We start from the raw sequence: 13484 nt of genomic DNA, 5'->3' as shown, positions 1-13484 counted from the left end.
GTCCTATCTATAATCTATATACTCTGGATCAAAGCGGAATTTAACTATTTACCACTTTTAGATTTGGCAATTGTATAAATGCCCCTCTTAGGTTTGCAGTTAATAATATGCTATTGGAGAGAGAAGTTTTTCTAATTTTTTGCCACTTTTCGCACTGTACACCACCCATGGGCTTGCCAGCGTGGAATTGCACGTGAAATGACCATTATACCCCTGCATCCAGAACCCTAAATCAGCCTTAACCTCTCCCTGTCTCTCCCGATTGATTGTATAATTCATTTGACTGATATATAACAAACAATACTTAGTAATATAGAGCTACAACAGAGACCATACATATATAGGACTACACACATATATATATATATATATATATATATATATATAAGGATTAATATTTTCAGCATAAATATGCATACATATATCTCAGCAAACTGAACATGCACACAAATCGAAATAACAAGCGATACATAGCAGAAGCGCCTCAATTCATCACATCCCATCCAATATCTTAATTCATCAGCCATACAATTCATAGGTTCATTGCAGGCCACACATCATTACAAAAGCAGTTTGTTGAGATATATGTATGCATATTTATGCTAAAAATATTAATCCTTGTATATATATGTGTGCAGTCCTATATATGTATGGTCTCTGTTGTAGCTCTATATTACTAAATATTGTTTGTTATATATCAGTAACAATCAATCGGGAGAGACAGGGAGAGGTTAAGGCTGATTTAGGGTTCTGGATGCAGGGGTATAATGGTTATTTCACGTGCAATTCCATGCTGGCAAGCCCATGTGGCGGTGTACAGTGTGAAAAGTGGCAAAAAAAATTAGAAAAGCTTCTCTCTCCAATGGCATATTATTAACTGTAAACCTAAGAGGGGCATTTGAATAATTGCCAAACCTAAAAGTGGTAAATAGTTAAATTCCCCCTGGATCAAAGAAATTAAAGGATATATAGGCGAGTAATCATTGGTCAATGGCTCGAGCAATTTGTTGATACTTTCTCTGTATTAAAATATAAGCATTTTTAGTATAATGACAAATCAAACATTTTTAACTTAATAGTAAAAAAATAAAAAAAATAATCTTGTAAAATTGATGTTACTAAATTTATAATTGAATAAATTATCATAATATGTAACTTTTTTATTTAAAACATCTTACTTTTATAGATATTATTAGTTAAAATAGTATCTCGGAGACCGTATCAAAATCTAAAAATGCTTATATTTTGAGACGAAGAGAGTATCCTCTACTTATATTTTGTGTTACTGCTTACCTCAGTAACACGTTTTTGTGGATGTAGTAGCACATTGTGTTACAATAGCCTTGACCTGACGTAGTGAGAGGGAATAGGGAAATGTTCTTCATTCTTTTGTTCCGATGTTAATGTTCAGCTTCAGTTTGAGCTGGGACAGTTCATACCCAAGAGAAGAATAAAGTCTGCTTAGTAATATGTGAAACGTGATGAGCTACTGGTACCATGAATTTACTGATTAATAATCAGCTAGTGGATGAAAATAAAATGCTGATGCTTCTGACACGCCGATATATAGGAGCTGACCAACTCTTGCAGCAGCATGTATACGTTACGATGGAGATTCCCTTCTGCATAATAGAAAAAAACACACACACACACACACAGAAAAGTTAATAAGATTTTATTAATTCAATTACACATATGCTTGGAATTGACTAAGGCTCCCATCGGTTGCCATTTTACCTAAAATGGCTTATTTGGCTTATTAGAAAATTAAAATTAATTTATAAGTAAAACTTTTGTAGATTTGTTCGTAGCGACTTAAAAGCCAAAATTAACAAAAATTACGTTAAAAGCATTTCAAAATCAACTTCAAAATTAAGTTCAAAAATTCAAATTTTGGCTTATTCTTTGGCTGTTTAGGCCAAACGATGGGGCTGTAATCCAGAGGCAGAAGCAGCTAGGGAGTAGTGCTACACTGCTGCTGCTTGTGCTGATGAACCGGTTGCTTTGCCTGGTGGCTAGCGCGTCATCGTCAGCTTAGCCGTCCCTGTCATCTCGTTGTAATAAATCGTCAGCTGCTCGGCCGTGCGTTTACCTGCTGTCCCGTACCGGCCGGTTCGTCATCTTTGTTGCCATGGGAAACTTGGCTTGTTTTGATTGGGCATCTGCGAACTGGATTATACCCTAAAAATTTCGAAAGAAATACGAATCTTTGGGCCGGCTGAAAAAAAAGGAAGTTTAAATTTTGAATTTTTCATTGAAATCTTAGCCATTTGTCGTTGATGTAACTAACTAAGAGGATCATCAAGAGATACCCAAAAATCTATCTCAAAAGTTTTTTTGAGAATCCTAAACACAACTTGAGGTGCAAAAATATTTATATTTCCAAGAGGGAGATGGCCTAAAACTGAGTAACAAATTGAACTACCAGATCAGCCTACGATGGTCGCGATCGCCTCCTCCTCCCTGTCGATGATCGATCCTTCATGCTCTCCCCTCGGATCCGTGGATTGGAATCAGAACAAGGAGTTGTGGAGATTGAGATATATATACGGAGATGATAGGAGCCAGTTTTTTTTTTCAAAAATCCAACTAATTCTAGGACGATTTTGCTATACATTTATCGACAAATTTTTCCCCAAAAATTTGACAGATGTAATTACAGTACAATTGTAGTGTAATTACACTGTAACTTGTATGCAATTACACTGTAACTATAGTGTAACTTGTATGTAACTTTCAAAAATCTCTCCGTAACATGTTATTTCGGTAAAATGGAGGTCGTGGGAACAAATTCTTTCATATATGTGTGTGCTATGATTTTTTTCTTCCTCACCAAAACAAATCGTGCAATAGATCTAACGATTCAAAATTATGTGACACTTACATATAAGTTACACTGTAGTTACATGCAAGTTACAGTATAATTACATATAAGTTATAGTGTAATTACACTACGATTATATTATAATTACATTTGTCAAATTTTTGGTGAAAAATTTGTCGACAAATGTATAGGTAGTCCCGTAACCGTAGCAGCACGGAGACGAGGAGGTTGGAAGCAGAAAGGACGAAAGGGGAATAGATAATGCGCGCGAGCACGCGAGCACATCGGTGCACTCCTACTACTACTACCAGTCTATACCAGTGTTCTTCCACGTTGCTACACGCGGGAGTGGCGAGGCGTCCATGCCTCCATGGATCGATCGATCCGAATAATAAATACAGTAATACATATCCAGCACCCACATGCATGTGTAGCAGTTCGCCTAGATCCGCATTAAACTAGTCTATCTCCAGCAATTTATGGTTCACGGCTTTGAACTAAATAAGCCGCCTCCCGCGTGTCCACCCCTCTTGCCTCTGCTCCCTTTGTCCACTTGCCGCCTCTCCCCGTACTCCTACCAACTCTTCTCGTCGTCGGCGGCGGCTTCGTCCGGCTCACCGGCCGCTGCATCTCCCTTTGTGTCTTAGTTAGTTTAATCCCATTTACAAATCTTACGTGGTGAACTGATCAATTATTAGTTGAGCTGAGCTGAGCTTATAAGTAGCAGCTGCTCTGATCTGCTCAGCTCGCTTCATCACCTTCCACTCAGTCAATCGCAGCGAGAAGCCAAGAAGCACTCAACCACGCGCTGTTCGTCATGGCGAGGGTACAGCTCTGGGTGGCCGCCGCGTGCGCCGTCGTGCTCGCGCTCGCCGCGCCCTCGCTCGCCGGCGACCCCGACATGCTCCAGGACGTCTGCGTCGCCGACTTGGCGTCCCGTAAGTTGTTCTCCTCCTCCTCCTTCTTGGTTAGTAGTTTAATTTGCTCCCTTTGAATCTTTGATCGACCTCCATTGCTGAGCATGAGCTGAGAGGTGTTTGTTCCATCCCCATGGCGTACATGCAGCGGTGAAGCTGAACGGGTTCCCGTGCAAGGCGAACGTGACGGCGGACGACTTCTTCTTCGCGGGGCTGAAGAACCCCGGCAACACCAACAACCCGGCGGGGTCGAACGTGACGGCGGCGAACGTGCAGTCGTTCCCGGGGGTGAACACGCTGGGCGTGTCTATGGCGAGGATCGACTACGCGCCGGGGGGACAGAACCCGCCGCACACGCACCCGCGCGCCACCGAGATCATCTTCGTCCTCGAGGGCGTCCTCGAGGTGGGCTTCATCACCACTGCCAACAAGCTCTTCACCAAGACTGTCACCGCCGGCGAGGTCTTCGTCTTCCCGCGCGGCCTCGTCCACTTCCAGCAGAACCGCGGCCACGGCCCCGCCGCCGTCATCGCCGCCTTCAACAGCCAGCTCCAGGGCACCCAGGCCATCGCCGCCACGCTCTTCGCCGCCGCGCCGCCCGTGCCGTCCGACGTCCTCGCCAAGGCCTTCCGCGTCGACGTCCCGCAGGTGGACGCCATCAAGGCCAAGTTCAAGTGATCGTAGCCGGCCGCCGTCGATCTCCCATCATTTTCTGCATTTTCTTTCATCAACAAAACCATCTGATCTACTCATTTGATTTGGTTACGGAATAATTTTAGTGGATACTGTCTGTAGCGTGCAGTTGATTTCTTCCGTTTGTAAATCTGTTTGCATTTGTTAATTTGCCTTGGAAATAAGACTTGTTCCGTTTTGTGTGGACTAATCGCTGTATTTTTAGCGCTACAAATTGCTTCTTTCGTTAACTACGTGTAATCGACTGAAAGTCAACTGTTGGGAAACAGTGTGGAAGTATCATGGTTCAGATAAGTTGGGATCCTCGTGCAAATAATCCCAAGTTCCTGGCCACGTGCACCCGTTTGACTATGACAAATGAGAAAGTTGTGGGATTATTCACTTTGTTGCGAAAATCAACCATATGAAATTTGGTAATGCTAAATTTTGGCATATTTTGACAGTACCAAAATTTGGTAGTGCTGACTTTGTTTGCTTTGATGCAGCTGCTAAATTTTGGTAGAGTTTTAAGAGAGCTTCTAAAGCTGTCAAAATTTGTCAATGTAGCAGTGATTAAAGTATGTTTATATAGTTTTTTGCCTTACCAAAATTTAGTAATAATAAAATTTATTAAGGTTGAAAGTGACAACAAAGTGAACATATATTGTGTTAGGTTTGATCTGATAATTTAACATGTTTGTGTTTGAAAAGCTCTTAAATTATAAAAACTATAAAGATATAGCATGTTTGCATGATATTTAAATGTGATAATTGTTAGTGGATGATGATGTGGCATCTTTGCATGAAGATATACATTGAAACATTATGTGAATTATGTTGCATGATAATTTAACATGTTTATATTTGAAAAGCTCTTAAATTATAAAAACTATAAAGATATAGCATGTTTACATGATGTTTAAATGTGATGATTATTAGTGGATGATGATGTGACATCTTGTTAATTAGTGGATGATGATGTGGCATCTTGTTAGTGGATGATAATATGGCATCTTTGCATATTAAGCTTAAGGAGTTAGTGGGGGGATAACTTTATAGTATAAAATAGGATATATGTGAAACCCATTTATCATCCACACACAAAAAAAAAATTTGCGGGACCCACTGGCATGTGGGGCCCATGTGTCATCCTCTCTCTCTTCCCTCCCTTCCTCCTCCCTCTCCCCCTTCTCTCTCTCTCTCTCTCCTCACGCCGGCGAGCATCACTACGAGGACCCCGCGGAAGCGGCGGATGCGGTCGGACACGGCCTCCCCCTGCTACTTCTGCAGCGCGCCAACAGCGGCCGAGAAGCGGCGCATCCTCACGGCATCCGCGGCGGAGGGGCCGGTGGCCACGAGTTCATCGGCCGGGAGTAGCTCGGCCGCCGAGGGCGAGTGGTAGCGGATGCGGCCGTTGGTCGGGGACGGCTTCACCACTGGCAATGGATTCCCACGACGTACGGGTACGACTATGCCTTCCCGGCGACCAGAGGCGCCGCCTCGCCAGCGACGACCTTGGAGATCCACATCAAGCATTCAAGCACCTCGCCTTCCTCCTCACTTCCGTGAACGACGCCTCCCCAAAGCCCACCTCTGGATACCTGGACGTCATCGCCACCACCTGCATGCCCACATGCCGCATCCGCCGCGCGTACTCCGCCGCCGCAGCCAGGAGCACGCTCATCTCCCCCTCGTCGTCGACGTCGAACACCAGGGCGGGGTCCTCGGCGCCGTCCGCTTCCTGCTGATCCTCCTCCGTGGATCCGAGCGTGAGGAGGTTCGACGCGCGGCGCGAGGACGCGTCGACGAGGGAGAGCTCGGCGAGTGAGAAGGACGGAAGCTGGAAGACGGGGCAGGCTTTGGCGCGGCCGTTGCCTGCACGCCGCCGTAGCATCTCCAGCCCTCGCCCGCACGCCGCCGTCGCCACTCCGCCCCCCCCCCCCCCCCCCCCCCCGCCGCCACCGCCGCTGATCCGGCGTCCGAACGGGGAGAGAAAAGGGGAGAGAAAAGAGAGAGAAGGAGGGAGAGGGAGGGAGGAGGAAGAAGGGATGGAGAAAGGATGACATGGGTCCTACAGATATTTTTTTTAATTCTAGTGCCACATAAGCATCACGTGAGATGAAAACCGGGTTAGCGCTGCCACGTCAGCAAAATCGTCCTCCAAAACCACTGGAGGAGTCAAATTGCATTAGTTTTAATAATTCGGGGAGTCGTCCTACCCGGTTTTGTAGTTAAGGGTCACGAATTAGAATCGGTGAACAACTAAGGGAGTCTAAGTGGACTTTTTCCGCTAAGCATACACTGGGTGCTGGCCTGCTAGTTAAGAACTTAAGATGGGCCGGCTGATGCCCAACATTCTTTTGTTCTTTTAGAATAAGTTCGAATTACGTCCCTTAACCGCAATAATATAACACACGTCCCTTAACTTGTAAAACCGGTGTACTTGAATTCCTAGGCAGTTAACAACATAGAGATAAAATTCTCGCACCGACATGCAAACTTATGTTCCGATGTAATTTACAGAAAGGTAGTACATGCAAATTACAACCTCACGCATCCCTAAACTAAAAATTAAACAACGAAGAAACCGAAACTAAAACACATTAATACAAAATCTAACGAAACAGCGATCGCTGTTTTTAATCCGAGTCTAATAGTCGTCCTTGTCCATGGTCGCCACGATGACCTCCTTCAGCACGCGGCGCGACTCCGCGACGTCCCGTTCGGCGACGAACGGGTGGTTGAGCAGCTCCGCCACCGTGGCGCGCGTGCACACGCACTTCTGCAGGCACGCGGACACGAACCCGCGCAGCTCGATCGACGCCCTCGTGTCCTCGTCCGGCACCGACGGCGGCTCGCCGTGGCTGATCTCGTAGCTGAGCCTCTCCAGCGTCCTCTTCGACGGGAGAGGCCGGGCGGGGCAGTATCCCTGGTAGAGATGCAGGACGGTGATGCCCAGGCTCCAGACGTCGGCGGCGCGGGCGACGCGCGCGCCGGCCATGGCCATGGGCGCGCACCGCTCGGGGCTCATGTACTCCGGCGAGCCGAAGCCGATGCCGGAGTAGACGGTCGAGCCGGGGCCCGGCGGGATGATTTTCGCGTCGTCGAAGTCGCAGATCTTGATGTTCCCGTCGGCGTCGGCGAGGATGTGGAACGGGTTGAGGTGGAGGTGGACGACGCCGCGGGAGTGGAGGCCCCGCAGCGCGGCGAGGCACGCCGCGGCCACCTCGGCGAGGGCGGGCTCCGGCAGCCCGCGCCCGCCGCGGCGGGACAGGGCGCGGTCCAGCGAGCCGCCGTTCATGTGCTCGAACACCGCGACGCGCAGGGACTCGTTGCGGCGGAACATGGCATGGCACCGGACGACGTGCTCCAGACCCTCCACGCGCCGGAGCACCGCCGCCACCGCCTCGTCCTCCTCCCTCCCGCCGAGGTCGTAGTACGGGGTCTTGAGCGCGAACACGCCGCCGTGGGGGCACCGGCGCAGCCGCGCCTTGTAGACCACGTTGTACAAGCCCCCGCCGAGCTCGCCGATCACCTGGAAGTCGGACATCTCGAGCCCCACGATGCCTACGATGGGCTCCTCGTCGGACTCCTCATCACGCACGACGGTGGCGGCGGCGGCGGCCGGAGCCTCGTGGTGAAAAAGCTCGTGCGGCGCCAAGATGGGTTTCGTGCCCTCGGCTTCGTCGTCACGCGCGACGGCGGCGGGGGCCCGGGGGCGAAAGAATTCGTGCGGGAAGAAGATGGGTCTCATGTTGTCAACTTCCCCAAGGACGGCGACGGCGACGGCGACGGCGGCGGTGGGTGGCGGCGCTCTGGTGGTGGTTGTGTACGTTGCGCAGGGGTGGCGTTGCGGGGAAGAGGGGCTTGCGATTTATAGTGGGCGAGGCGAGAGGCGCAGGGCGCGACGTACGCTGACTGTGTCTCGCGAGCGGCACGTACTAAGATTCTATTGAGATTTGAGGGGTCGTCAGACCGTCTCAGGGCCCACTTGTCAGTCAGTTATGTACTGAGTTCTAGCTGTTGTCCAAGTTGGTCATTGCATCTTTTGAGTAAACTGAAAATCGCCGGGGTGTTTTAATTGCGTTTCAGGAGATTGAGAAGAGAAATACTACATTCTCCTACTACCTCCATTTCTAATTACTAGTTACCGTGCACGTGTAATGCACATTTTGACAATACAAAAAAAAAATCTATGTAATCTTTTTATAGTAACATGACAATTTGTATGGTTCTCTTTATTAAACCACTATGTTGAATCACTACTTTTTAACCAACATTGATAAAAATATTTAGAGGATACAAAAGTGCTAAGCACAATTTATACATTGCGAAATTGCTGCTTTTTGGAAGCAAACAATTATAGATCAGAGTATGGATGTGGACATAAGTGCAGGATCCATTACTTCCATCTTTTGGTGATAACCAGTTCACATTCACAAAATACAATTCAGTAACACCAAAAGAATTAATTCAAAACTCACTAATTCTTCTCCATTTTTCATCAGCAAAATGACTCTTACAATTTGCAGCCATGAATGTCGAAGAGAGTCAAATCTGAAGATAACATGTCACCATAAAGCACACAACCATATATTTGCAAGGACTCCTCTGTAATTTGTATCTATTGATATTTCCTCTTAAGGCCTTGTTCGTTTAATCCCCATGAGGAGGGATTGGAGGTGATTTATTCCACACCTATTGTGGTGTGGAATTATTCCCCCTCAATCCCCTCCAATCCTCTTTAATCCCCTCCAAACCGAACAAGCCCTAAGGCATAAAAATATACGACTATTTGTGCCGAATAACAAACCATCAAAAATATCATCTTTACTCAATCAAGAAATTCATATAATTGCTGCCACATAGCCTCAACAAAAAGAGGCAAACAGGGGCTACAGACCTTCTAGTTTGGCACAATTTTTTTGAAACGGCAAGATGCAGTTTTGTATATATCAAATTATCATGAGTCAATAGATGCAAATTTTACTAAAGCTAAAAGTACATCAACAGGAAAAAAAAAGAAGCCATACACTGTTTATAATAGAAAAATCAAAGCTCCATTGCAAGTGATATACAGAGGATAAAAATGTTAAGTGTAAATGGTATGTTTAACAAACAAAGAGGAGGACCATAGGGGTGGAGTTATCGCACGGGGACGGGCGGAGGGAGCGAGTAAAGCGCGCATGGGGGTGAGCGGAGTCATCACGACCGGGGGAGAGCATAGGGTCGCCGAAATCGTTGGAATCGGTGGAGCGAGATGAGATATGAGATGGAGGGTGGACGGATGAGATTATCTGAGATGGCGGATGGACGGATGAGATGAAATAGAATGATTTCACCTGTAGGATTGAAGGGGTGAACTCCTCCTTTTTATATTAGTATAGATGGCTGTTATCAACTTCCTTGGATTTGCAACTCATGGGAATGCCTGGACAAGAAACATCAAGATCTCAAAGAAAATAATTCTTTCAAAAAAATGCACATTAATTCTTGTAAGCATAATAGAGTGCATCTATTAAATTGCAAGGGGATAAATTTCTGACCACACTTACACAAACCTTCCTAATCAACATTGCTCTGATAAAATCCTTTCCAATAAGTATTGATCCGATACAAATATAATTCCAACCAGAATTGCTCCAATAAAACCCTTGCCAAACTGCTCCCACAAAATACACTTTTCCGAATAATATTGCTCCAATAATATTATCTTTCCAATCAGCACTGCTCCGATTAATCAAAACTTAGTTCAGGTACCTGTAATCAAATCCAAAGTTAGTGATAATGATAACAATGATAATATAACTGTAGAAGAATGCATTGGATAAAATGTAGAATCACATCCAAAGTTTAGCTATACTAATAACATGAATGTTGCACATCACAATTATTGGAAAACTTCCTTGCCTAACAAACAGAGATCTGATTTTGAATTCAGATTTGAATAAATTCAAATTTTCAAATTGAATGAACCATGTGTCGTCATCTAAGGTAATCTCTAGGTCATTTTAACTGAAAGCTAATTTGAATATCAGAACAATAGACTTTTACGCATCTTCTCGCTTGCAAATTGTAGAAAGAGCCATACGATTGTAGAAAAATGAACACATGAACATTGTTAATGGACCTCGCTCCCAACTATGACTTGCAGTAGTGAAAAAGCACACACACATGGTTACTCAATATAAGTATATTATTGCACATATCATTTTAGCTATCAGTATAACTTAAATTCCATAATCTGAATATACACTAAATAACTTGAGGTATTTATTCGAACATCCAGCTATTCAAGGTAGCTTCTTTTACTTAGCATTCTATGGATAAAGAAAAGTATCACGGATCTCAGTGAAAGAAATTAGAGCTAACATGATTAAAAAACAATATGTTTTCATATCTTCAAAATTAACTCTTGGCATGTAATACTCAATTGTAGCAGAAAATAGCAACAACAGATACTAATCATTCACGCAAAAACAATCGCAAGTAGTCAGTAGAGTTGTATGCATACATATGCGGACATGCCAAAGGATAATACCAACTTTTTCAAATGAAAATCATATAAAACCAAATATTCAGAGTTGTCTGTGTATCAAGTATTTGTTCTTCTAATTACCTAAAAAAGCTATGACGAAATAGCAGCAGACCACCGGCTTATAATCACTACTCCAGCTTTGTAAAATTAGAATATACTTGCATCATTTTCAGATGCTTCAATTAGCTGATGATTTTTTTCAAGCAAAAATCTACTAAATTTTGGTTATGAAGTGTGAAGAATATACGTAGCACTCACCATCACCAACTGGTTTGCCATCCCATTCGACAATGAGCAGCAATGGGAATATGGGATCCCACTGTTGAAGAACATCACCTCAGCAACCACCTAGCATCGATGGCAGAGATGCTCACCGCGCTAGTGATCTTGAGCACGCCAGGTCTACCAACCTAGGCACCAGCGTAAGCAGCCGCTTGACCATTCAACTAGTCACCCGTTGTGTCGAACGCCGGCACCATCAGGTCAATGTCACTCGTAACAAACACCATAATCACATCGGCCCCTCAACCACGTTCCCAGCTTCGATGATGCATTCAGCCTCTACAACGGCCAGTGTATGCAACTGACCATGCCTACAAAGCACCACAAAAGTACAATGTAATCTAAATCAACATGGGCATGGACGTGTGGGTGGGGTCATACACATTCGTTCGTTCAATTGCCAATCTTTAATGGCAGAAATATCATATCAAAAAAAATCTTTTATGGCAGAAATAGACAGTTTCTTTGTTTATTCACTGCATATCTGAATCCGTACATGTGTGCTTGCCGACTTCCATTGTGCTTGAATTTTGAACCAAAAAGTTTAAAGTCAAGAATTCCACAACGTAAATTGTTAGGACTGTAGATTTACATATTAGATGAGGATTATATAGCATTTAACAGCAAAAAAAAAATGCACAACAACCTTCTTCCTCCTCCTATGCTGCATCATTGGAACCATTCTAGTCATCTGATACCGAATTAGTGAAGAAGTATCACATCGATTGGAATATTTCAAATCCTTTTGTCAGTCCCCTTGATATGTCAGGGACACATTAACGCAACAAGTGAATAGTTTTTACTCCTTCCACAATAAAACAGATTTTACTCATGGCACAGTGATTCATTATGCATTATCAGTATAAGAGCACAGTCACCAGCAAAGAAACAACGATAACAACTATAATGATAAAAACTACAGAATCACCGTTATGTCGTTTATGTAGTTTATTCAACAGAGAAGTATTTAAATTACTTGATTTCCTGGGGATGTGGCAACTATTCCATTACAGGCCTACAGGGCACCTGAACCGGCTCCATCACCAAAGAGGAGAAAACTTAGGTAATAAGTTAGATCCATGAAAATCTGCTTGATTAGTGATTATCCCCCACGCCTCTGTACATGGTTCACCTACAAGGCTACAAAGAACAGGAAGGAGATGAGGGGGAAGAAAATAATGTTTCATTGTATTTGGACATGGCGGCTGGGGTGGCTGTAGCGCAAGTGTGGGAACTCACCTCGCAGGCGTTGGAGATGGGTGTTGGCCTGCTCGATCAGGCGGCGGGCGGCCGTGGCAGTGGATGACGCCCGACGGTGGTTGACGGCCTTGATCCAATAGTGAGAGCAGTCGACGCCGGGGCAGCGGCCTGCATCCAATAGTGACGGCGATAGACGCCGGATGACAGCGAATGGTTGGAGGGCGGTGGGCGAAGGGCGTCGGATCCATCGACGCGAGGGTGATTAGCGCCGGCAAGGGTAGGCCGCGGTGGAGTGCGGCGGCGGTGGGGAACTACTTCATCTCTGTCGAGGGCAGAGGGAGGAGGCGCGGAGCGAGTAGCGCGGCGGCGGAGTCATCGCGCGGTGGAGTCATCACGCCGAGGTATAGATGGCCAGGTGGGCCGCCCGGCACGGCACGGCCCAGGCCCGGCCGTGCCTGGGCCGAGGCTTGTCGGGCCAGCACGGCCCGACCGACGCACCGGGCCGTGCCGTGCCAGCCCACGTGCCGCACTCACGGCCCAGGCACGGCCCAACACGCCTCGGGCCGGCCCGAAGGCACGATGGGCCATCGTGCTTTTCCTTAAAATAAGTCTAATTTTCCTCCCTCTTATTGGGCTGTGACATATATATAGCTTAAAAAGTCTATTTTACCTCCCTCTTCTTTGGGCTGTGGTATATAAATAGCTAAAATAAGTCTATTTAAGGTCTCTATTCTTTGGACAGTGACATTTATATGTCTATTTTTAGACCCTATACTTTGTGTGCTGGGCCTGGACTGCTGGCCCATCGTGCCGGGCCAGCCCAGCGTGTCGGTGGGGAGGCCCAGGCACGGCCCGGCGGTCGGGCCGGGCCAGCACGGGCCCGACCCAAGTCGGCCCGTGCCGTGCTTGGTCCGGGCCTCGGGCCTTATGGCCATCTATACGCCAAGGTGGGGCGGGTGCGGAGTCATCGCGCGAGGTGGGATTGTGGGAGTCAGTGCGTTGGGATGGACGGATAAGATAATTTCATCGGACGGATGGACGGATGAGATGA

General features: G+C 46.1%; 2 protein-coding genes and 1 long non-coding RNA gene across 3 annotated transcripts; 1 reads left to right on the top strand and 2 right to left on the bottom strand.

Moving 5' to 3' along the window:
- Positions 1-3251: 3251 nt before the first annotated feature.
- On the top strand, positions 3252-4624 carry LOC4327911 (germin-like protein 1-1). The gene is made up of 2 exons (NM_001401736.1): positions 3252-3762; positions 3890-4624. Exons 1-2 carry the CDS (start codon positions 3642-3644, stop codon positions 4417-4419), a joined length of 651 nt encoding a protein of 216 aa, NP_001388665.1. The 5' UTR covers positions 3252-3641; the 3' UTR covers positions 4420-4624.
- A 2439-nt stretch (positions 4625-7063) lies between these two features.
- LOC107275541 (mitogen-activated protein kinase kinase 9) lies at positions 7064-8167 on the bottom strand. The gene has a single exon (XM_015781881.1). The coding sequence runs from the start codon at positions 8165-8167 to the stop codon at positions 7064-7066; it is 1104 nt and encodes a 367-aa protein (XP_015637367.1).
- Positions 8168-9967: 1800 nt separating this feature from the next.
- Positions 9968-12807, bottom strand: LOC4327910 (uncharacterized). The gene is made up of 4 exons (XR_001546392.3): positions 12473-12807; positions 12210-12373; positions 11210-11544; positions 9968-10173 (listed from the first exon to the last, which is right to left on the bottom strand). It is a non-coding gene; the product is annotated as an uncharacterized lncRNA (long non-coding RNA).
- Positions 12808-13484: the final 677 nt, after the last annotated feature.

Source organism: Oryza sativa, chromosome 1 (genome assembly GCF_034140825.1).
Source record: "Oryza sativa Japonica Group chromosome 1, ASM3414082v1".
Lineage (NCBI taxonomy): Eukaryota > Viridiplantae > Streptophyta > Magnoliopsida > Poales > Poaceae > Oryza > Oryza sativa.
Note: the sequence above shows the minus strand (reverse complement) of the source record. Positions and strands in the feature narration are given on the sequence as shown.